Source organism: Astatotilapia calliptera, chromosome 4 (genome assembly GCF_964374335.1).
Source record: "Astatotilapia calliptera chromosome 4, fAstCal68.1, whole genome shotgun sequence".
In the NCBI taxonomy this organism is placed as follows: Eukaryota; Metazoa; Chordata; class Actinopteri; order Cichliformes; family Cichlidae; genus Astatotilapia; species Astatotilapia calliptera.
The window spans coordinates 35514779-35540370 of NC_137425.1; the positions used below are offsets into that span (position 1 = coordinate 35514779).

The 25592-nt window shown below is 42.5% G+C and overlaps 3 protein-coding genes across 3 annotated transcripts in view; all 3 read left to right on the forward strand.

Moving 5' to 3' along the window:
* The window catches only part of LOC145428414 (stonustoxin subunit alpha-like), a 152805-nt gene that overhangs the window by 46500 nt on the left and 80713 nt on the right, over positions 1-25592 (forward strand). The window lies entirely within an intron of this gene.
* Positions 3686-11604, forward strand: LOC145428413 (protein NLRC3-like). The gene is made up of 2 exons (XM_080300576.1): positions 3686-5569; positions 10008-11604. The coding sequence occupies exons 1-2, from the start codon at positions 4476-4478 to the stop codon at positions 10315-10317; spliced, it is 1404 nt and encodes a 467-aa protein (XP_080156702.1). The 5' UTR covers positions 3686-4475; the 3' UTR covers positions 10318-11604.
* LOC145428418 (stonustoxin subunit beta-like) overlaps positions 18951-25592 on the forward strand; it is a 13197-nt gene continuing 6555 nt past the window's right edge. Inside the window, exons 1-2 of the mRNA XM_080300588.1 lie at positions 18951-19090; positions 20501-20674. Of these exons, the coding sequence (XP_080156714.1) occupies positions 20619-20674 (56 nt within the window). The 5' untranslated portion in view covers positions 18951-19090; positions 20501-20618. The remainder of the gene's footprint in view (positions 19091-20500; positions 20675-25592) is intronic.

Consider the following 25592-nt stretch of genomic DNA (forward strand, 5'->3'; position numbering starts at 1 on the left):
ATATATACTAAAAGCTAAGTGTGCACTAATATATAATAATATATAATCTATATTACTGCTGTTAATGAAAATGTTTAATCAGACTCATCACAGGGTTACTGTGGATTCATTTGGATTAATCACCATTAAACATCATTTTTAATGTAAACGAATCAAATTTCATTTCATGAGCAAACAGACTCGAGAGAAAAGGGCAAATTTACACACTTAACATGTTTATTGAACATGTAAACATTGATTAACCTCCTGAATGAGCCGACCCCCCCAGGGACAGTCCTGCATGCTAATGATGGGCTCTGCTCTGTACCTGCAGGATTCTGTCAGCCACAAACTCCTCAGCTGATCCTGAATCTGAGCCCATCTGTCAAACAATCATTTTCTTCACCGGTCTGTGGAGGTGGCACTGATCCTGCAGCAGTCTAACTCTCTGTCACTCTTCTTCAAGTCTTTGACACGAGGAACCAAAACTATGTTATTAACAACACTAACAGGTCTGCAGTTTGTCCACTTGGCAGTTGTGTCATCAGTGCTTTGCATTGTTGTGATATTTTAAGCTGGAAGTGCTTCGGTGAAAAGAAAATTCCTTCTGTCACGATGTGCAGAATCCTTCATGTTGGTCGGCTGGTCCGTCTTGTTATTTTTTTAATACTCAAACTTTCCATCGGGAGGTCAGTGTGTGTTTGTCATCTTCCATATTGAGCTGATTGGTTCAGCTGCCGTCACTAACAGATGTGCTGCACATCTGCACGTGTGCAAAGGTAACTCTACTCGGACAAACTGCTCGAAGTGCGTCGATAGAAACATTTCAGGGATTTTGAGTCGTTCTGCTCTCCAGATGTGTCGTGTTAAAGGTTTTTATCATGTTAATCATGATAACAGATGAACCCCTAACCCTACATGTTAATTTTGACAGCACTGCTAAATCCTTTTTAATGTTCTTCTGTCAGATCATTGATTAGACTCGACTCCAAATACGAGACTCGGAAAACTCAAATGAAAACTCAAATCAAAGCAATGAGAAAAGGACTTCTTGTGTGTAGAATGAAAACATATGGAAGTGGTCAGGTTTCAAACACTCGTTGAATCTACTGCACAGTTACATTCAGGGACCTTTGGCCTCCTGAGAGCATTAGTTGATGGTTCATCACAGTTTTCTCAAAGTTTCCTCTGAGCTTCTGCAGCATCATCACTTCCATCACTGATGAAAGAAAGTTCATAGAAAACAGAAAATATATCTTCAGAATCTGAGAGTCTAAAACTTGACAGACTTGATTCAGATGAAGTTATTTGAGCAGAAACTCCTGGATCGTTATCCTGTGTTGATCTAATCCTTCATGGTTCTTCCACAGAGTGGAGCAGCAGAGCTCAGAGGTTCCCAGTGGTCAGTCTGCCCAGCAGCATCAAACACAGCTGGACTCCATATTTATGGTCTGTACATGTACAACAACTACTTTATTATTAATATTAATAATAATGCATTTATTTATAGGTCCCTTTCAGAACACCAAGGACTCTGTGGACTAAATGACCAAAAGAAAACAAACTTTGAAATCAGACGGTGCAAATGTGATCACAGGGAAACGTTTTAAACATCGAGGCTTTAAACAGAAACCAAAGTGAAACAGTTTGTAGTCGAGATCAGTGGGAATGAAGCTGAATAACTGTTTCTTCAATAACTTTGATCTCTTAAAAAAGAAAAACTAGCTGAAAGTCTGGCTGCTCTTATGAAAAGTACAGAGAAATTATGGGTCGCTCAACACTTGTGCACAATATAGGAGTTTAAATAAATCTGAAGAATAACTCAAAGTCCTACAATCATACTGAGAAAATCATCTACAGCTAACTATCCAAGTGGATTTGTTTAAGACAGCTCCATCTGCTGGTGGCCCTCTGCAGGTGCATGAAAGGGGCGTGTTTATAGTGAAAGTAGTAGAGAAAGTAAACCCCACGGGAAGGAGGAGGACTCTCAGCGGCTTCCAGCTCATATTCAGACATTTGACTTCTCACTGAAAGCAGCAAGTTTGAGTGTCTGTACCTTAGTTAGAAGAGATAACATGGTCATAGTAATTAGAGTTGATTGAGCAATGCTGTCCTTGTAATGTAGTTTATGATTTTTATGGACAAGTCCAGTTTTTCTGTAGAGCCTCTCAAGTTGGTGACAGCAGCAGTGGAAGTTCACGTGTAAACCAGAGCAGCAAATCAGGTCCAAATGTGTTGTTCACAGTGAGTGGGATCATCACTGGCTGCTATGTTAACCTCCTGCAGCAGGATGTGTTTGGTCAGAGAATGGATAGATCACTAAGTCATTGTTGAGTTTAGGGAGACAGTAGACAGTTGGAGGAGGTTCAGCCAGTTGACACACAGTAGATAAAATAACTGAAGGCAGGAGCAGACACCTGTATGACTTTCCACCTCTCACATAGATTATTGTCCCTGGGCAGCGCCACAGGGCTGGTAGATGTAAACAAAGCTGGAGGAGAGGATTGATTCATCTGAGAAAAGTCACAGAGTTGTGTCTTGATGCTCAATCATCCAGGTACGTAAATCCCAAAAAGCTTGATTCTGTTCATCTGGATGTTTTCAGTGGGAGAAACGTTTCATCATCATCAGGTGACTTCTTCAGTCTCAGCTGACTGCAGGTTTCAATCTCATAAACAGGACATTTGTATGACTGAAACCAGCCCACTGAAGGAACAATGGGCTGGGAGGTCAGTTCATTGATCATTGGTACGCATATTGTCAGGACCATTGATCAATGGTTGTTGATCAATGGTCATGAGTCCAGTTCACAGAGAGCTGGGGAATGGCTGCAATCACAGCATGTAAGATGGTGACAGTTGTACCCTTAGGCCCCTCCTCCATTCAGAGATGGTCTTTCCTTTTCACATAAATGGCCTCCTTGACTCCGCCCTCAAACCAGCGTTCACATTTACTCAGGACCTTCTTGATGTGAAGTTCTTCTGCTTCGCTGGCTGCTGTGTCTGTGGGGATGGTGTTTGTTCTGTGTTGTAGCGTCCTGATGACGCCCAGTTTGTGATCCAGTGGATGATGAGAGTCAAACCTTAAATACTGATCTGTATGTGTAAACAGAGTGAACCTTTAAGACCAGTTGTCTGTACGATCAACTCAGTCACCTGAAACATCTCCAAGTTTCTGGCTTTGATCATCAACCTGTTGGTAGTTCAGCTCTGAACACCAGTGAAATGTTTCTCCCACTGAAATCGCTGCATTCATATGAACAGAATCAACGTTTTGGGATCATGGAGTTGTGGACAAAGTCTCAGTTAATCAGATAAAGTCAAACCTATAATTGGTAAAGAGTTCACGGATGATATGCCCCTTGATCGTAAAGAAGTGGATGTTGTGTGGACTAAAGTTCAGAGTGGTGGGTCATTCATAAAGTATTCTGTTCCAGCTGCTGGAGGACAACATCATCACTTTTGTGAAGAACGAGCTGAAGAAGATCCAGAAGGCTCTGAATCCAAATAAGCCCCAGTGCTTGGAGTTTCAGAGGGAGGATGATGAGCAGAGGAGCAGCAGAGAGGCATTTGTGAAGATCACAGTGGACTTCCTGAGGAGAATGAAGCAGGAGGAGCTGGCTGACCGTCTGCAGAGACGTAAGAGGATTTATCTAAAGATTTAAGCTGCTGGATAAATGAGACACTTGTGACACCAGTGTGTTCAGTCATTTCTCAGTGGGTCAGAAATTGTCATCAGCATTTTGTAAAATATGATTGTTAAAGTTGTATTTTTATTATTATTATTCAGAACTTCCAGCTGCTGTTTGTCATCGTAACCTTAAGTCTAAGCTGAAGAAGAAGTTCCAGTGTGTGTTTGAGGGCATCGCTAAAGCAGGAAACCCAACCCTCCTGAATCAGATCTACACAGAGCTCTACATCACAGAGGGAGGGACTGCAGAGGTCAATGATGAACATGAGGTCAGACAGATTGAAACAGCATCCAGGAAACCAGACAGACCAGAAACAACCATCAGACAAGAAGACATCTTTAAAGCCTCACCTGGAAGAGACGAACCAATCAGAACAGTGCTGACAAAGGGAGTGGCTGGCATTGGGAAAACAGTCTTAACACAGAAATACAGCCTGGACTGGGCTGAAGACAAAGCCAACCAGGACATCCAGTTCATATTTCCATTCACTTTCAGAGAGCTGAATGTGCTGAAAGAGGAAAAGTTCAGCTTGGTGGGACTTGTTCATCACTTCTTTACTGAAACCAAAGAAGCAGGAATCTGCAGCTTTGAAGACTTCCAGGTTGTGTTCATCTTTGATGGTCTGGATGAGTGTCGACTTCCTCTGGACTTCCACAAAACTACAATCCTAACTGACCCTAGAAAGTCCACCTCAGTGGATGTGCTGCTGATAAACCTCATCAGGGGGAAACTGCTTCCCTCTGCTCGCCTCTGGATAACCACACGACCTGCAGCAGCCAATCAGATCCCTCCTGACTGTGTTAGCATGGTGACAGAGGTCAGAGGGTTCACTGACCCACAGAAGGAGGAGTACTTCAGGAAGAGATTCAGAGATAAGAAGCAGGCCAGCAGCATCATCTCCCACATCAAGACATCACGAAGCCTCCACATCATGTGTCACATCCCAGTCTTCTGCTGGATCACTGCTACAGTTCTGGAGGATGTGCTGGAAACCAGAGAGGGAGGACAGCTGCCCAAGACCCTGACTGAGATGTACATCCACTTCCTGGTGGTTCAGGCCAAAGTGAAGAAGGTCAAGTATGATGGAGGAGCTGAGACAGATCCACACTGGAGTCCAGAGAGCAGGAAGATGATGGAGTCTCTGGGAAAACTGGCTTTTGATCAGCTGCAGAAAGGAAACCTGATCTTCTATGAACCAGACCTGAAAGAGTGTGGCATCGATATCAGAGCAGCCTCAGTGTACTCAGGAGTGTTCACACAGATCTTTAAAGAGGAGAGCGGACTGTACCAGGACAAGGTGTTCTGCTTCATCCATCTGAGTGTTCAGGAGTTTCTGGCTGCTCTTCATGTCCATCTGACCTTCATCAACTCTGGACTCAATCTGCTGGAACAACAACAAACAACCTCTACATGGTCTAAACTATTTAACAAACTAAAACTTCAATCTCTCCACCAGAGTGCTGTGAACAAGGCCTTACAGAGTCCAAATGGACACCTGGACTTGTTCCTCCGCTTCCTCCTGGGTCTTTCACTGCAGACCAATCAGACTCTCCTACGAGGTCTGATGACACAAACAGGAAGTAGCTCACAGACCAATCAGGAAACAGTCCAGTACATCAAGAAGAAGCTCAGTGAGAATCTGTCTGCAGAGAAAAGCATCAATCTGATCCACTGTCTGAATGAACTGGATGATCGTTCTCTAGTGGAGGAGATCCAACAGTCCCTGAGATCAGGAAGTCTCTCCACAGGTAAACTGTCTCCTGCTCAGTGGTCAGCTCTGGTCTTCATCTTACTGTCATCAGAAGAAGATCTGGATGTGTTTGACCTGAAGAAATACTCTGCTTCAGAGGAGGCTCTTCTGAGGCTGCTGCCAGTGGTCAAAGCCTCCAATAAAGCTCTGTAAGTAAACATGAACTCATTGCTTAAAATCTTATAATCGATAAAAATCTTAAAACCATGGGAAATAAATCAGAAATGCTGAGTTCAAAGAACAGTTAAAAAACATAAAAATAGTGAATTAAATGATTATCATTCACTCAGTAAATATTTTTTCAGTCCAGCAGGCCGTGTCAGTATTTCTGACACATTTTTGTCTATATCTCTTATCAAAGTACAATCCAGGCCCAGCCAATAAGAACATGAGCTCTGATCCTTCAGCCCCTCTGACAGGTTTATTATCGTCAGCTTGTTCACGTCTCCAAATCCAGCAGTTTGTTTTTTGTCTCATTTTCAGTGCACACTCTCCCTTTTTTATTATAAATCTCTGCTGTGACTGTCCTGTTTTCATCCAGGATGGAGGGAAAACTTGGGCTTCCATCCATCCATCCATCTTCATCCGCTTTATCTGAGGCCGGGTCGCGGGGGCAGCAGCCTAAGCAAAGAGGCCCAGACCTCCCTCTCCCCAGCCCCCTCCTCCAGCTTATCCGGGGGAATACCAAGGCGTTCCCAGGCCAGCCGAGAGATATAATCTCTCCAGCGTGTCCTGGGTCTGCCCCGGGGCCTCCTCCTGGTGGGACATGCCTGGAACACCTCACCCAGGAGGCGCCCAGGGGGTATCCTTGTCAGATGCCCGAACCACCTCAGCTGGCTCCTTTCGATGTGGAGCAGCAGCGGCTCTACTCTGAGCCCCTCCCGGATGGCCGAACTTCCCACCCTATCTCTAAGGGAGAGGCCAGCCACCCTTCGGAGGAAGCTCATTTCTGCCGCTTGTATCCGCGATCTCGTTCTTTCGGTCACTACCCACAGCTCGTGGCCATAGGTGAGGGTAGGGACGTAGATCGACCGGTAAATTGAGAGCTTCGCTTTTACACTCAGCTCCCTCTTCACCACGACGGACCGGTGCAGCGTCCGCATTACTGCAGCTGCAGCCCCAATCCGTCTGTCGATCTCCGGCTCCCTTCTCCCATCACTCGCGAACAAGACCCCGAGATACTTCAACTCCTCCACTTGGGGCAGGAACTCATCTCCGACCCAGAGTGGGCACTCCACCCTTTTCCGGCTGAGAACCATGGCCTCAGATTTGGAGGTGCTGATCCTCATTCCCGCTGCTTCACACTCGGCTGCGAACCGTTCCAGTGCGAGCTGGAGGCCCTCACCCGATGAAGCCAACAGAACCACATCATCCGCAAAAATCAGAGATGAGATTCTGAGGCCACCAAAGCGAAAGCCCTCCGCCACTTGGCTGCGCCTAGAAATCCTGCCCATAAAAATTATGAACAGAACCGGAGACAAAGGGCAGCCCTGGCGGAGCCCATCACCCACCGGGAACGAGTCCGACTTATTGCCGGCAATGCGAACCAAGCTCTTGCAACGGTTGTATCGGGATCGAATGGCCCGTAGCAATGGGCCAGACACCCCATACTCCCGCAACACCTCCCACAGGACACCCCGAGGGACATGGTCGAATGCCTTCTCCAAGTCCACAAAACACATGTAGACTGGTTGGGCAAACTCCCATGCACCCTCAAGTATCCTGGAGAGGATAAAGAGCTGGTCCAGTGTTCCGCGACCAGGACGAAAACCGCATTGTTCCTCCTGTATCCGAGGTTCGACTAGCGGACGAACTCTCCTTTCCAGCACCCTGGCATAGACTTTCCCAGGGAGGCTGAGGAGTGTGATACCCCTGTAGTTGGAACACACCCTCCGGTCCCCCTTCTTAAAGATGGGGACCACCACCCCGGTCTGCCAGTCCACAGGTACTGCCCCTGATCACCATGCAACATTGCAGAGGCGTGTCAACCAGGACAGCCCTACAACGTCCAAAGCCTTCAGGAACTCGGGGCGGACCTCATCAACACCAGGGGCTCTGCCACCAAGGAGTTGTTTAACTGCTTCAGTGACCTCGCCCCCGGAAATTGGCGGGTCATTCCCCTCATCCCCAGACTTTGCTTCCTCCTCGGAAGACGTGTCAGTGGGATTAAGGAGGTCCTCGAAGTATTCCTTCCACCGCCTAACAATTTTCTCAGTCGACGTCAGCAGCGCTCCGCCAGCACTATACACAGTGCAGGTAGAGCACCGCTTTCCCCTCCTGAGACGCCTGACGGTTTGCCAGAATCTCTTCGAGGCAGTCCGAAAGTCTTTTTCCATGGCCTCTCCGAACTCCTCCCACACCCGAGTTTTTGCTTCAGCCACTGCCCGAGCCACATTCCGCTTGGCCTGTCGATACCTGTCGGCTGCCTCCGGAGTCCCACAGGCTAACCAAGCCCGATAGGACTCCTTCTTCAGCCTGGTGGCTCCCTTCACCTCTGGTGTCCACCATTTGGTTCGGGGATTACCACCACGGCAGGTACCAACCACCTTGCGGCCGCAGCTCAATGCAGCAGCTTTGGCAATGGAGATGCTGAACATGGTCCATTCGGACTCAATGTCCCCAGTCTCCCTCGGAATGCTGTTGAAGCTCTGCCGGAGGTGTGCGTTGAAGATCTCGCGGACTGGGGCCTCTGCTAGACGTTCCCAGCACACCCTCACTACGCGTTTAGGTGCACCAGGTCTGTCCAGCGTCCTCCCCCGCCACCTGATCCAACTCACCACCAGGTGGTGATCAGTTGACAGCTCAGCCCCTCTCTTTACCCGAGTGTCCAGAACATATGGTCGCAGGTCTGGTGATACGATTACAAAATCGATCATCGACCTACGGCCTAGAGCGTCCTGGTGCCACGTGCACTTATGGACACTCTTATGTTCGAACAGGGTGTTCATTATGGCCAAACTGTGATTAGCACAGAAGTCCAATAACAAAGCACCGCTCGGGTTCAGATCAGGGAGGCCGTTCCTCCCAATCAAGCCCCTCCAGGTCTCGCTGTCGTTACCCACGTGAGCATTGAAGTCTCCCAGGGACTCTAGGAACTCTGAACTGCCACTCGGCGCATAAGCGCAGATGACAGTCAGGACCCGTTCCCCAACCCTAAGGCGCAGGGAACAAGCCCTCTCGTCCACCGGGAAAATCCCCAACGTACCGGCAGCAAGCCGAGGGGATATTAGAATACCCACCCAGCCCGCCGCCTCTCACCAGGGGCAACTCCAGACTGAGACAGAGTCCAGCCCCTCTCCAGGAGACTGGTTCCAGAGCCCAAGCCATGCGTAGAGGTGAGCCCGACTATATCTAGCCGGTACCTCTCAACCTCACGCACTAACTCAGGCTCCTTCCCCACCAGAGAGGTGACATTCCATGTCCCTATTGCCAGTCTTGGCAGCTGGGGGTCAGTCCACCAGGGCCTCCGCTCCTGGCCGCCACCCGGCACACAATGCACCCGACCCCTATGGCGCCTCCTGCGGGTGGTGGGCCTGCGGGAGGATGGGCCCATGTCTCCTCTTCGGGCTGTGCCCGGCCGGGCCCCATGGACTAAGGCCCGGCCACCAGACGCTCGCCCTCGGGCACCCTCCCCGGGCCTGGCTCCAGGGGGGGGCCCTGGTAACCCTATCCCGGGGAGGGTAAACTGTTCTCTCGATATCCTTTTCATAAGGGTCTTCTGAATCGCTCTTTGTCTGGTCCCTCACCCAGGACCAATTTGCCATGGGAGACCCTACCAGGGGGCAAAAGCCCCCAGACAACATAGCCCCTGGGATCCCTGGGACACACAAACCCCTCCACCACGATAAGGTAGCGATTCAAGGAGGAGAACTTGGGCTTCATAATTGAAATTGCCACTCAGGTCCTGTTTCTTGACAGTATTCATATCTAACTGTAAGGCTTCCATAACCAGTGTTCCCACAGAATTACAGTGGGTTCTCTCTGGGTCCTCTACAGTTTCTTCCCACTGTCCACAGACATGCAGTTAGATTACCTGGTGATCTAAACTTCATGCAGGTGTGTGTGTGAGAATGGTTGTCTTTCCCTCTGTGGGCTTAGTGGAAGAGACTGGATGGATCTCTGCTTTGTCTTTGATATATCCTGACAGCAAACATTCTCCATGAAGTCTGCATTTCAGCTCATCTCCTTTATACACACCTTTAACAGGAGGAGTTTTATACAGCTAGTGTTTAAAATCCAGTGTTACTCACAGTTAAATAGCATAACAATTACTGAATTAGTAAGATTTTCTAAAATAATTGTTTTAGTTAATATTGTATGATAGTGTACACAGAATTATTAGCTCAGTAGGTAGAGTGGTCGCCCCATGATCATAAGGTCAGGGGTCGAATCCACCGAACAGCTACCTTGATGGTACCCCTGAGCAAGGTACCATCAAGGTACCAATCGTGTGCACTGGACTGGTAGCACTCATAGTGTCATAGGTTGTTTTTTTTTGTTTTTTTTTAAAAGGTTTAACATATAAACAAATTTCATTTGATCACATATATTTTTTGTTTTGTTTTGTTTTTTCCCTTTCTCTCCCAGACTGAGCAGCTGTAACATCTCAGAGGAAGGCTGTGAAAATTTGTTGTCAGTGGTCAGCTCCCAGTCCTGTAGTCTGAGAGAGCTGGACCTGAGTACCAACAGCCTGAAGGCTTCAGCAGTAAAGCTTCTGTCTGCTGCAGTGGAGAGTCCACACGCCAAACTGAATATTCTGAGGTCAGATCAATTTGTATTCTGTTTAGTTCTGTTTATTTATATGTTTGATGTTTGGTTTTGTTTATATCAACTAACAAAAATAATCAATAATTTAACCAGTAAAGGTAAACTTTATCCAGTTATCCTTGTTCCATAGCATTTTTATTCATTTATAAGTTAAAGTGAACTTATACTAACCTGCTCAGCACAAGACAATAAGCTATTGCACCCTGATTACACTTTAACAACAATCTTTATTCATGTTTTTATCTTCAGACTTAACATCTGTGAACTCTCAGAGGAAAACTGTGAAGCTCTGTCCTCAGTTCTCAGCTCGCAGTCCTCTAGTCTGACAGAGCTGGACCTGAGTATCAGAAAGCTACAGGATTCAGGAGTGAAGCTTCTGTCTGCTGGACTACAACGTTTAAACTGTAAACTGAATACTCTGAGGTCAGATCAGAAAACAGTTTGTTGTTAGAATTATTCAATTATTTAAGTTCATACATATGATGTTGTTTCTTAGTATGTTTATGTTTCCTCTAAAAATAGAAAGTCAAGATTTAATGTTGTGAAATGTATTAACAAACTCAACATGAGTATTTGTTGTATGACTGTCTTTTATTTTTCAGACTGAGTGGCTGTAACCTGTCAGAGAGAAGCTGTGAAGCTCTGTCCTCAGTCCTCAGCTCCCAGTCCTCCAGTCTGAGAGAGCTGGACCTGAGTAACTCTGACCTGCAGGATTCAGGAGTGAAGCTTCTGTCTGCTGGACTAAAGAGTTCACAGTGTGCAGTGGAAACTCTCAGGTCAGGATTCAAACTTTTCCACAGATGATCATTTGAAATGTGACTTATATTATTGTATAAACAGGTAACCTTTATACAGCTGTCAAGTGAACTTTTATTTACATTTGAGTGGATAATTGGACTCTGAATTACTTTCAAAAGTAATTGGCGATTACCGATTGGTTTGCTGTTTGTTTTTTATTCACAGTACTTACTTAATTTTAAAGGCTGATTTCTCAAAATGAGATGTTTATCTTTTCTTCTACAACACTTGGAGCCACCAAATCTTCTTGCTTCATTTATTCATTACAGTTTGATTTAAAGAATATTAGACTCGTAACATAATAAATACATTTATTTCACTTCTTCTTGAGAGAAAGAAAGGGATGACTGGGTGAGCTCCAGTGGTTCATCCCAGCAGAGAGAGCAGCACACTGGGCTGCAAATGATCACAGTAGTAATAGCCATAGTTTGATAAAACAGGCATTCTTACCCTGTAGATAATACAGGGTTCTGGTGCCGATGTGGGGGAGGGGAGTCGCCCGGTACTAACTACATACTACTAACTACCTCATCCAGATGTCTTCCCTACTAAACCTGATAAGAAGTAACTGCAGTAGCCTTATAGGTCAAATCAGTTTCACCTGTTAAAGGTAGCTCCACTATTAATGGTGTCACTTGTTATTTCTGGGATGAGTTTAGTAGCCTGAACAGCTGCTCAAAGGAAAGGTTATTTTCATTATTATTATTTAATTATTAAGTCCGGGGGAACCTGCAAGAGCTGTTTGCACAAAGAATAATACTCAGACTTTTAGGTTTTATCGTTTTACACAAGGTTTAAAAATGAATGTCCACAATTGAATTGCAGAAATTGTTATTGAGCTAATACTGATGTAGTTGTTATCTTTAGTAAGGAGAGGTTGGAGGAAGGATGAGCACAGTCAGGCCTAAAGATGCTCTTAATAATAATAATGGATTGCATTTATATAGTGCTTTTCGAGACCCTCAAAGACCCTTTATAATCCCACCATTCATTCAGTCTCACATTCACACACTGGTGGAGGTAAGCTACAGTTGTAGCCACAGTTGCCTTGGGACAGACTGAGCACCATCGGCCCCACTGGCCAACACCAGTAGGCAGTAGGTGAAGTGTCTTGTGTTCCAAGAACACAACGACCAAGACAGAGAGATCCTACTGGCAACCTTCTGGTTACAAGATGAGCTTCCCAACCCCCAGAACCGCGGCCTTATCCTCCAGTTCTGTGTTGATGATAATCACATAATAGGAGAGCAGCTGGGCATCCAGTGGAAGTGTGATGGAAATCAAAATCCTGAATTGGATTCGGTGCGGTTGCGTTACTATTTTTCAACAACCAATCTTATATCAGCTGCATGGAAGTAGCTATAAGTAATCTGGGCGCTACAGCTTTAACCCTTTAAGACTTACCATAGAACCAAGTCCGCCACAGCTTATATTATATTTTTACATGCTGTGGAGCCATTTTTGGGAGCATTTCAAGTTGCTCTACATCAATACAACCATTACAGCCTAAATTTTAATAATATGCATGCATTAAGTGCATAGTAATTACATAAATTGCAAAAAGTGCAATAAACTAAAAAAAAATTGAAAATCGTTTTTGTTTTTTAACATATATTTCTAGTTAGAGAAATTTAAGAGGCTTATCCCTCAAAACTGTAAATACAAAAAAGATGCACAAAATAGTTTTCCACCACATGAAATTTATTTTGAGTGTCTTCATAGTTTTATTTTTGAAATACACTAATTTCTATACACTGCAGGAAAAACGAAAATAAATATTATAGTGCAAATTTGCAAAAAAGCAGCATATGCATCAAAATAAACTATTTCCAGCAGTGCAATATGAGTCCTAAGCATCCCAGAAACAACACAGAAAGTCAGAAAGTCAAACATAACTTTAAAAAACACTAGTATAGGGTTATGAGGCCATGATGGTAAAAAATACATTTCTGCAAAAATGACATCACTTCCGGTTTTGGGCAGGTCATGGCGGATATGCGATAGTTCACGCTGATGTCAATTCCAAAGTAGGAAGTGTTACAAACAGCTGATCGGATCGGCAAAGCGTGTTTCTGGAATATTATGTTACGCAAAACAGAGTGTGCCCACTCTGACCGGCTTTAAAGGGTTAAGCAGCTGCATGCACTCCCGCGGACAGCGATCACTTTCTGGCAGACGATCACTTTTTGGCACAACACCTGGAGCTAAGGGGGCAAAACAATCGCATGAGTGCTGCTGTTTGGCTGAGGAAGAATAAAGTATTCATGGTAAGCCAATCACATGACCACTTCAAGATTACAAAGCAACAAGGTGACATATACCAGTTTTTAAATTGTGTTGATAGGTCACATAAAACCAGAGTCATGATAAACAATATATACGCAGCGTTTTTTTCCTCAATAGTTTCGTCACTTTTACTGTCTAAGGACAGCACAGCAAGCACTCTCTGCTTATGAGCAAAAAAAACCCAAATCATCCCTTTCCTGTTGGTGGAAAAATGAACCATGTCGACCAATCAAAAAAATGATATAGCAACATGACATTTGGTTGTTTAGGAAGAGGGGGAAGTTTTAGGAGTGACGGTGTGAGATGTGAGAGATTTGTGACGTTTAGCGTATTTGGAGTGTGTGCATAGTATGTTGTGTTGTGTAGTTAGTGTGTAGGGGAAAAAAGAACAAAAAAAGTTAGTGTGTAGTGTAGTGGATAGTTTTATGTTGTCTGTCAGAACAATGAGGCAATTGCTGAATGTTAAGTGCCCTGAGGCGACTGTTGTGATTTGGCACTATATAAATAGAGTTGAATTGAATGGAATTGTTACAGGTGCTGCCACAAAACCAGCAAATGCAGATTACAGTGTAAACGGTGTCTCCAGGTAGAAACAGCAGTGATACACCTGCTGCTGTCAGACCTGCAGGTATCAGGCTGTGATGTTCTCCTTTATGGTGGACAGAAATTATTTTTTTGGAGTGGCACAAATAATTTGTGGCATCTTATTTAATGCAGAACAGCTGATTGTTCTGTAAATAGTTTGAAATAGTTATTTTTAAAAAATCAAGGTAAAAGGTAAATTGTTACAAATAACAAAATGGTTGTTTGCAAACCTTGTGTATAGGATTTTAAGGGTGTTCGTCTTGTAACCGGAAGGTTGCCGGTTCGAGCCCCGGCTCGGACAGTCTCGGTCATTGTGTCTTTGGGCAAGACACTTCACCTAGCGCCTACTGGTGATGGCCAGAGGGGCCGATGGTGCGATATGGCAGCCTCGCTTCTGTCAGTCTGCCCCAGGGCAGCTGTGGCTACAACTGTAGTTGCCTCCACCAGTGTGTGAATGTGAGAGTGAATGAATAGTGGCATTGTAAAGCACTTTAAGGCCCGAAAAGCGCTATATAAATGCAATCCATTATTATTATTATTATTATTATTAAAATATTATTAAAATATTAAAATTATTAGATTTCAAGTTAATGATTTATTAAACATGTTTGTGGTTGTAACAGTAAAAAATATAACTTTTTCTACTCATATTGTTTTTTGTCTGATTTTAGGTCAATTGTGTTAATACAGTATGTCAAAATGAAAACATAACTGTAAATTCAGACACGTGAGGTTGTGCTGAAAAGAATGATACCAAACAGGCAAAGTAAATAGTTTTTAAAGGTGGAATATAGAGGTCAAATCAAAAGTAGTTAAAAATGGCCAATTATACCCTGGACCCCAGAGGGTTGAACATTTTTTTTAAAGTAACGCAATAGTTACTTTTCAAGTAATTAATTACTTTTAGTAACTGACTTACAATATTTTAACTCTAAGTAACTACGTAGAGTTAACTATAGTTAGTAGTATAGTTACTAGAGATGGCACGATACCACTTTTTTATGTCCGATACCGATACCGATATCATAAATTTGGATATCTGCCGATACCGATATGAATCCGATATAGTGTTTTTTAATCAACAAAACTGTTTTTTTAAATATCTTGCTGCATTTTGTATAAGTTCATACTAAAGTTTAAAACAACAACTACACTAAAGCTATTCTGTTATACCTGTATGCAAAAAAAAATATTTCATAGTTCAGCAATACTGATCAATCTAATAAACTTAAACCTACACCATCCTCCCTATTCTGGTATTTTAAAGAGTACTTAGCGTAAATATTAAGCAACCTAACTAATAGGGTTCCAACTCCCAGCAACAACAAAAATAAATAAATAAAAAATAGGGAACCACCCCTCACGCTCCACCTCATGATGCTTAATCGACGTAATCAACCTTAATTTGATGCAGTGTGAAAAAAAATGCACAGAAATCAATTATTTTTCAAGAAATATTAAATAGATTCAACATCTTTCTTCAACAAAATTGCAGACTGCACAGATGGTACCTTCCCAAAGGAAAAAGTACTATAGCTTACTAGGGTATATATTAGACTTAATAGTCACTATATACAGTAATTGACTGCTATTCCTTTTACATCAAATTAAAACTTTGGGTGTCAGATAATTATTTATTAAAAGCTCGACATTTTAAATGAGAATAAGAAAGAAAAGTATGTCTTTGTGCCCCCTTTTCCCTGTTAATGCCCTATCGGCCCCCCTGGCTAAACTTTGCTAGATCCGCCCCTGCACAGTTACCAGCGTCAGCTACGTAGAAAAAGATCCTGGTGTAGAAAGTAATATTAAATAAATTGTAACAACAGCTTATCAAGCTTAAACGTGCTGCTGTTGTTCAGCCGCTGGTTTCCTCTTTCTGGTGCAAAGTGGGCCAAAAACAAACTAGAGACAGACTCGCGACAGAAAAGCCGATCAGCTGATCGTTAAGCAGTTTCATGATTGAAGTAGCAGCCGGAGAGCGAGAGGCAGTCGTTTGTTAAGCTTAACGCAGGAATGCTTTACAAACATTCAGAGATGGACTTACACACTTGCTTTACTTCTCTCGGGATAACTTTGTCGGAGATGAAATGCCGGGTTGCTAGCGAAGCTCCAAATGCTATCCAGACCACCGACAGGTCCCGCATGCCACAGCCGCTCTATCACGTGATGCATACTGCTCCGACGTGCTAACGTTCTGAGGTGAGTTACGGCGTGTTGCAAGTTTTGTGAGGTGCTTTCGTGATATTTAATGGATCGGATTACATTTTTTATTTTTCTCCGATATCCGATCCAGTAATTTAGGTCAGTATCGGACCGATACCGATACGTAATATCGGATCGGTCCATCTCTAATAGTTACTAGTTACTTCTTGGTAACTACTAACTATAATTACTTGTTCAAAGTCACTTGCCCAACACTGATCCCAAACCATCTCCACTGGGTTTAGGTCAGGTGACTGTATCCTCACTACAGACCGAATAAATCACCTGAATTTGGAAGTCTGCCTCCGTGTTCTTTAACCGGAGCACACCCACCGTACCTGGCCACTCTAAATCAGCTAAACTCCTGGAGACAACACTTTGTCCATTTTATTTAGACACAGCGGCACCTCTGAAGCAAAGTGTTGTCCATTCTTCAAATTTCTATCCCTGGATAAATGAAAATACTCAAAATTTCAAGAGATATTCTGTCAAGTTAGAACGTTTATGGAAGGCTTCCAAGCTTGAGGTTCATCGAGTACATCTCAAGGAATCAATATCCTCACTTAACAACATGATAAAAAAGCTGGAACTGAATAGTTTTCAAATCTAATGGCTTCAGAAAAGAACCAAAGTATTGTTTGATACAATTATGAAAATTGTCTCTCCTGATATTCCTCGTGTACCAGTCTATACTAAATCTGATTGTAATGAATCATTGAACGAACGTGGAAAAAACAGTTGCAGAACAACTTAACGACTTTCTGGAGAAAAACAGTGTTCTGGACATTTTCCAGTCTGGTTTCTGTAAACTGTCCTCCACTGAGATGGCTTAACTTAAAGTGTGTGGTGACATTCTGATGGCAGCAGACTCTGGAGAGTGCACTGAGTTGGATGTCTCCTCTGCTTTTGATACTGTTGATCACAGCATCATGATAAATAGGCTGAAGGACTTGTTCAGGATTACTGGTGTTGCTTTAAAATGGTTTGTCGTATCTACTGTATCTGAGAGATCTTTGACTGTCTGTATGAATCATGTGTTGTCTGAAACATCCGTTCTGCCTTCTGGGGTACCTCAAGGATCTGTTTTAGGCCCGATTCTCTTTTTGGTTTATATACGTCCTCTAGGCCACAGGTGACAAACGCCAGGCCTCGAGGGCTGGTGTCCTGCAGTTTTTAGATGTTTCCTTGATCCATCACATCTGATTTAAATGGTTAAATTCCTCCTCAACACGTCCTGAGGTTCTCCAGAGGCCTGGTAATGAATTTGATTCAGGTGTGCTGACCCAGGGTTAGACCTAAAACCTGCAGGACACCGGCCCTCGAGGCCTGGAGTTCCCCACCCCTGCTCTAGGCCAAATTATCAGATATTACAATAATATTTCTTATCATCTCTACGCTGATGACATTCAGACATTAAGTTATACTGTTCTTTCAAAGATTCTCAGTTTGATACATTTTCTTGTTTAAATAATTGTCTTTCAGGAATCAAATAATTGTGAAACTTCAACTTTCTCCAGTTTAATACGGATAAAACAGAAACTTTGATCATTGCTCCTGATCACATGTCTTCAGAAATTAGGCAGCAGATCAGTTTTTAGGTCCTTCCATTAAATCGAGTCTCAGAAACTTAGGTGTTATTTTCGACAGTTCAATGTTGCTTGAGAAACTCTCTAAACAACTGTTTCAAAACTGTTTTTATCATCCAAGAAACATTTCTAAACTCAGACTGGTGTCAAAGGCAGAACTTGAGATGATTCTTCATGCTTTTATCTCTACTCACTTGGAGTATTGTAATGGTCTTTTTACTTGTCTCAACAAATCAGCTCTGGAGCTTCACACTGTACAGAATGCTGCGGCGAGACTTTTAACTGGCACAAACAAGAGGTCACACATTACTCCAGTTTTGGCTTCTCTTCATTGGTTGCCACTAAATTTTAGGGTTCATTTTAACATTATACTCATAACTTTTAGAGCTGTACATGGTGAAGCTCCTCAGTGCATCTCTGACCTGTTGAAACCTCATGCTTCATACCGAGCACTTAGGTCTTTAGGTCAGAGGTCACTATTGGTCCCACAGACTCGGTTCAACACACGTGGGGATCGAGCTTTTCAGGCACCGAGGCTGTGGAACTCCCTGCTGTTATCTTTATGCTGTCTAGACTCCACTGACTCTTTGAAAAAGCAGATGAAGACATTTCTATACAAACGAGATTATGTGCTATATAAATATATTCTACTTACTTACTTGAATAATAGTTCATTTATGAATATTTTTTTATTAAAATATTTATTTTCTTTACTTTATCACCCAATTAAATTATAATTCTGTAAATAAGGGTGATAGTGTGGCCTGTGTAGGTTGTCTTCAGGTTCTCTGCTTCCTCCCACAGTCCAAAAACATGCATGCTGGGTTAACTGGAGTGATTGTGAGCATAAATGCATAAGTGTTTACCTGGCTACATCACCGTGGTTACTGATGCTGAACCTATAACCTGGTCTGGATCAGGTTATATTCAGAGTGTGTGTTTTAAAATTGACTGAAGTGCCTCGTTTTCACTGAGCCTTTCATTTACAGAAAGCTTTAAGTGTGATATAGATTCAGTCATATCTGACTAATGTCAGTGAGTGAGGCCGAGCTGTAAAGTCACATTTCTGCTAATTAGCACACCAGCTAACTAGCACACCGGCTATCTAGCAAACCAGCTAAGTAGCAGACCAGCTAACTAGCGAACCGGCTAACTAGCACACTGGCTAACTAGTACACCAGCCGACTAGCGAACCGGCTAACTAGCATACCAGCTAACTAGCACACCAGCTGACTAGCGAACCGGCTAAATAGCACACCGGCTAACTAGCACACCAGCTAACTAGCAGACCAGCTAACTGCAGCCACAGGCTGAAGGACGATTAAATGTAGTGGAGATATCAGGGATTACACTGGTGTGTCCGATTCACTCTTTAGCACTCCAGTCACTCTGGTGTGTCAGCCAGAGCACCACTGAAGGCCCAGCGTGTGGAATAAGGAGCTTAAGGTTTGGTTTGAGGCACTTTATTCTTTCACTGATTGATTCTTGTGGCTGTGATCATGTGTGTGGTTTCTTACAAAAAGGAAGTACACAATACAAATACATGACAAATAAGATGAATAGATAAGATACATATCCAGTTATATGCATACGTCAGTATAGCTAACATAACCATATATAAGGTCAAAGATCACAGTACTATAATGCAGTAATGTTAAACACAAAGGTGTATATCTACATAAATCTATCCTATCAGTGATCAGAGTACTGTAGTATACTTCTACTACTTACACTATACAAACTAAACTGCATTAGTGTGACTTTAAGTTACCATCAGTACAGACGAACTGATGGTAGTTGGACAAAATAAAGGCTTTGCAATTATTGTGAAGGGCTTCCGGTTAAAGTAAGATCAGCTGATTACCTCATAACAAATTGTTTGCTATAGAATGCAGCTCCCAGTCTTCATTAATATCATGTACTATAACTCCCAGGTCTACAGAGAGACCAACAGCTGGTGCACGTTGTAACGCTGTGGCTGTCGTAGTCTCTCCTTTTTCTACAGCTCATTTGTTCTTCTTGTGATGGTGCGTCTTGAGGGAGGCTCATACATGCGGTCATTTGTTGATCCTCCCACTAGCTGAATCTACGTAGTCTGCCCAAGCCTCCCACCTCTGTTTGTTTGGGTGGTTTGTTTGCTGCCATCAACAGCGTGTAATGCATTTAAATGATACTTCAGACTTGAAGTACTCCGACGATAAAAAACTCAACTTTGCTTAAAAATAACTTTAGTTGTATCAACACTGCCCTCTGGAATAATTAGACTTTGGTGACAAACTGATGTGATCTCCATGTTTCCTTTGTTGGACTGTGGGCGAGTGTCAGAACTGGATGTACTGAGTAACATGTGGAGTTTAAATATGTGTCAGTTCCAGTTTTAGAGCTCTAAAGTGCAGCTATCATGTTAGGAATATGTTAGGAATAGACAGGAACACTGAGCACACTGAGGTCAAATCTTTATTTATCCAGTTCATCTGTAGGCTGAGCTCAGTCCATCCATTTAGTGAAATGATGTTTAAAGGTCTCCTTGTTCTGTGAGCGTGCACAGATCCTGAAGCAGAAAGCCTGGGTTAACAGAGAAATGATCATCACTGTGATGATGCTCACCATCTCTGACTGGGATTTGAGGTTTTGTCAAAGCAGCAAAGAAAGCCTGGCTATGTTGGACTGGGTGTGGAAGCAGCTCCCAGTTTGAGTTCAGGAGACAGACACCCTCTCTACTTTGACGATCAGCTTCAAACTTTCCTTTTTGATAAAACTTATAGTTAGAGCTGGATCAGGTGACCCTGAACCATCACTTAGTTATGCTGCTATAGAGATGGATAACAGATGGATTGTTGTTTTGTGTGTCTGCAGTCTGTCAGGCTGTCTGATCACAGAGGAAGGCTGTACTTCTCTGGCCTCAGCTCTGACCTCCAACCCCTCCCATCTGAGAGAGCTGGACCTGAGCTACAATCATCCAGGTCTCTCAGGAATGAAGCTTCTGTCGGCTGGACTGAAGGATCCAGGCTGGAGACTGGACACTCTCAGGTATGGAGAGAATGTCTGATATAGGAGGAAGAGCTGGAATCATTTCCTGTGTCTTTCACTCACTTCCTGTTTGTTTCCTGCAGATGAGACATGAACAATCACACATGCAGGAATATTTTCAGGGACAGACACACTAGTCTAGCTGGATAGTACATGGATATTTATGTAGGGGGTCTTCAAGGAGTCTGTTTGCAGGAACATTAATGATAACTAATAAGTCATGTTGAGAGTTTCATTAAAAGTAGACTTACAGTTAGGTAATATTTGGACAGAGACAACATTTTGTAACTTTAGATACAAGTATCAGCCATGTGTGTGTTTCCCATGCTGTATGTCCACAGTCACAGTGACAGTCAGTGACACTGACAGAAGGATGAAACAAGGCTGTGAATCATTTCAGTCTGTGTGTGTGACAAAGAGGCAGACAGGAGCAGCTAACATTTGGAAATGGAAGCTTACTGGAAACACTACATTCACGGCTGAATTCACAATAGATTTGTTCTCAAGTGCACATTTAGCAGCTAATGCTAATACTGTTTTCCCTTTGCTTTCTACAGCAGCTATTGCTAAGTAGGCCACTTTGCTCCGCTAAGGATTTGTGTGACCATGATGGAGACTCTGATAAGCTAATGCTGCTAAGCTAATGCTGTTTACGGGCCCTGTTAGAATCAATATTTCATTCTCATTCTGTTGTTTGAGAACAATATTAACGTTTCACATCATTATAACACAAGAGAAAAGGGTATTGGCATTAGCTACTAGTGCTTATTCACCTCAAATTACCTTTAGCTGCTAATGGCAGCCTACTTAGCATTAACTCCTCACTAATATAATGCTAATTTACATCAAATTAGCATTAACTGCTCATATTGTTATAAGGAAAGAGAAAACGGTATTAGCATTTGCTGCTAATAATTATTCACCCCTAATTAGAATAAGCCGCTAAAAGCAGCCAACTTAGCATTAATTCCTCACTTTGTTGTTACCCAACGGAAAAGAGTATTAGTATTAGCTACTATCATTTTTAATAAGTAAGAGAAAACAGTATTAGCAGTAGCGCATAATGCTAATTCACGTCAACGTAGTATTAGTTAATAATGGCAGCCTACTTAGCATTAACTGCTCACTAATATAATGCTAATTCGCATCAAATTAGCATTAGCTGCTCAAGTTGTTATAAGGAAAAAGAGAAAACGGTATTAGTATTAGCTGCTAATAATTATTCACCCCTAATTAGAGTTAGCCCCTAATGGCAGTCTACTTAGCATTAACTCCTGACATTGTTATAATGCAGGGGAAAAGAGTTACCATTATCGGATAATGCTAATTCTCATCAAATTAGCATTAGTTAATAACGGTAGACTTCATATCATTAGCTGCTGTCATTCTTACAAAGCAAACAGTATGAGCATTAGCTGTTAATCCTTTTTCATCTAAAATTAGAATTAGCCACTAATGGCGTATTGTTAAAAAGTAAGAAAAAACATTGTTAGCATAAGCGGATAATGCTAATTCATCTCAAATTAGTATTAGCTAATAATGGCACCTGCTTAGCATTAGCTGGTCACATTGTTATAAGGCAAGAAAATATGGTATTAGCATTAGCTGCCAATTTCTATTTACCTAAAATTAGCATTAGCCACTAATGGTAGCCTATAGCAAAAACTTCTTAATGCTAAATGAAGTTAATTAATGCTAAGTAGGTTTAACTGAAATTAAAGTAGTGTTAGCATTAGCTGCTGATATTGTTAAAAGGTAAGATAAAACATTGCTAGCAGCAGCGGATAATGCTAACACACATAATAATTAGCATTACCTAATAATGGCAGCCTTCTTAGCATTAGCTGCTCATATTGTTATAATGCAAGGGAAAAGAGTTGGCAAAAACAGTGTTAGCATTAGTGGATAATGCTAATTCACCTAAATTAGCATTAGCTAATAGTGGCTACGTACTTAGCATTACCTACTAATATTGATATAAAGCAAGAAAATATGGTATTAGCATTAGCTTCTAATGCTTTCTCATCTAAAATTAGAATTAGCCACTAATGGCATCCTATTTAGCATTAACTCTTCACATCGCAAGGGAAAAATTAGAATTCAATAAAAAAAAAAAGTGTTCACATTAGCTACTTGTATTGTTAAAAAGTAAGAAAAAACATTGTTAGCATAAGGGGATAATGCTAATTCACCTCAAATTAGTATTAGCTAATAACGGCAACCTACATAGCATTAGCTGGTCACATTGTTATAAAGCAAGAAAATATGGTATTAGCATTATCTGCCAATTCCTATTCACCTAAAATTAGCATTACCTGCTAATGGCAGTCTACTTAGCATTAACTCCTCACTAATGTGATGCTAATTCACATTAAATTAGCTTTAGCATTAGCTGCTAGCATCAGCCTACCTAGCACTAGCTGCTCACATTGTTAAAAGGGAAGAGAATACGATATTAGCATTAGCTGGTAATATTTATTCACCCCTAATTAGAATTAGCCACTAATGGCAGCATACTTAGCGTTAACTCCTCACATCGTTGTAATGCAAATGAGGCTAACTTGCATTAAATTAGACTGCTGTTATTAGCTAATGCTATTTAGCAGTAGCTGCTCACATTGTTATAAAGCAAAGGAAAACAATATGAGCATTAGGTTCTAATGCGTATTTGCCTTAAATTAGACGTAGGTGCTAGTGGCAGCCTACTTAGCATTAGCAGCTCAGATGTTATAATGCTAGGAAAAAGAGTGTTAGCATTAGCCGTTCACATTGTTATAAAGTTAAGGGAAATAGTGTTAGCATTAGCTACTCACATTTTTAAAAAAAGTAAGTGTTAGCATTAGTGCATAATGCTAATTCATGTCAAATTAGCATTAGTTAATAACGGCAGCCTATTTAGCATTAGCAGATAATGTTGACCTTGGCCCACTGGAAAAGTTAAGAACTAAAGATTTAGGAGTGTTTCTCGATAGCTCTTTCTCATTTGAGAAACAAATGAATTCTGTTATTAAAACCAGCTGTAAGGTTTATATTGTTGATTGTCATTTATGCTTAGAAATATTTACTCATATATGCTTAGAGTTGTATAATCGATTGCATAATGATAGAGGTTTGATCCTTAGTAGTCTGTAAAGACTCTGTGTGCCTTCCAGAGTGCTCTGGCATGCACACACCACTTGGGGCCATGAGAGAGGTCGTACCCTCTCTTACTGATTTATGGTGTAGGACAGGGGTCTCAAACTCAATTTAGCTGGGGGCCGCTGCAGGCAGAGTCTGGGTGAGGCTGGGCCGCATTAGGTTTTCCACAGGAAAGGCATGGTTAAAAAATTCCAATCTTCTCAAATCTCTTTATTTTTATTTTTTAACACAAAATATGAAAAATGAATAAACAAATTAAGAATTAATAAGAAAAAAAATCAATCTGTAATACATAAATAAAACAATAATAAGATATTTTTAGTCAGTGAACTTGTGTGTATCTTTCAGTCTTCTATATCTGCTGTGTTTAGATTGAAATGTCTGTATTAACAGTTCTATAACCTTCTTCTGAACATGAATGGAACACTGTAGAAAATGAACTGTTCTTCTGAACATGGCTTCTCTTGCCTACTCCTTGCTGCTAGAGACCTGGCAGCGTTTCCTCTCGCATAGCCGAGCCAGATTTGGCCTGAGGGAGGAAGCAGTTGCGGCCCTCAGTATGTCTTGAAGATGATCATCCGTAAGTCTGGACCTGTACTTGGACTTATTGAAGTTCAAAGTGGAGAAGAGCTTTTGGCACAAGTATGTGCTACCAAAAAGGCACATGGTCCGCTTGAACATTCGGGAAAGCCGAGGGAAACTAGGGCTCAATTCTCTCAAAAATTGTCCAAGCTTGTCTGCTTTTCCACTCACCTCCCTGAACTTTGCTTTGAGTTCAGAGTTGCACTGCAGCTCAATGAGCTCCATTTGAAGCACAGAAGGGGCATCTTGCACATCAAAGGAGACGGGGTCTGCAAAAATGTGAAAGGTGGCTCTGTGTGTCTTGAAGTCAGCAAATCTGTGATCAAATTCCTCCTGTAGCCTCAAAATGACATCAACATACTCGTCAGCACTGAATGGTGTGCCTGCATCCACGAGTGCCTTGCATGCTGGGAAATGGCAAAGGTTTGTCTGAGAGAGCTGAGCTTTCCAGAGCGCCAGTTTTGTGGAGAATGCTCTCACGTTGTCATAGGCAGCACTGACAAGTTGCCCCTGGCCTTGTAACGTCTTGTTCAGTACATTAAGCTCATGTGTCATATCAACAAGAAAAGCTGAGTCCATGAGCCATTTTGGGATCAGTTAGCACAGGAACACTAACTCCATCCTTCTCCATGAAGGCTTCACTTCTGCTCTCAACTCAAAAAGTCTCTTTAATACATTTCCCCTGCTGAGCCAACGTACCTCAGTGAAGTCGAGCACATCCCCATATTCTGACTCCATTTCCTCTAGAAAAGCACAGAACCTTCGGTGCTTTAAGCCCCTGGATCTGATTTGGTTGATGCATTTCACAACAATAGACATCACATTGTCAAACTTCAGGCATTTGCTGCAAAGGACCTGCTGATGGATGATGCAGTGCAGAGCAATGGCCTCCTCCACGCCTTCCTCTTCCAGTTTGTTTTGTGCCACCAGTCCATGTTTCCTCCCTGTCATTGATGGCGCTCCATCTGTTGTTATTCCAACAAACCTCTTCCATGGCAAACCAACATTCTCAATGGCATCACACAGCTTGTAAATATCTGCTGAGCGGTGGTCTGGCCATGCATTGGAATTACTGTGAGCAGCTCCTCCATCACTTCAAAACTGTCATCAACACCACGGACATACATTGGGAGCTGGGCAGTGTCGGTGATGTCTGTGGTCTCATCAAGAGCGACTGAGTATACACTGAAACATTTGG

Coding starts and splice junctions, on each gene's coding strand:
- LOC145428413 (XM_080300576.1), top strand. CDS start 4,476: ATGGTGACAGAGGTCAGAGGGTTCACTGACCCACAGAAGGAGGAGTAC. Junction 5,570..10,007: donor AAAGCCTCCAATAAAGCTCT/GTAAGTAAACAT, acceptor TTTCTCTCCCAG/ACTGAGCAGCTGTAACATCT.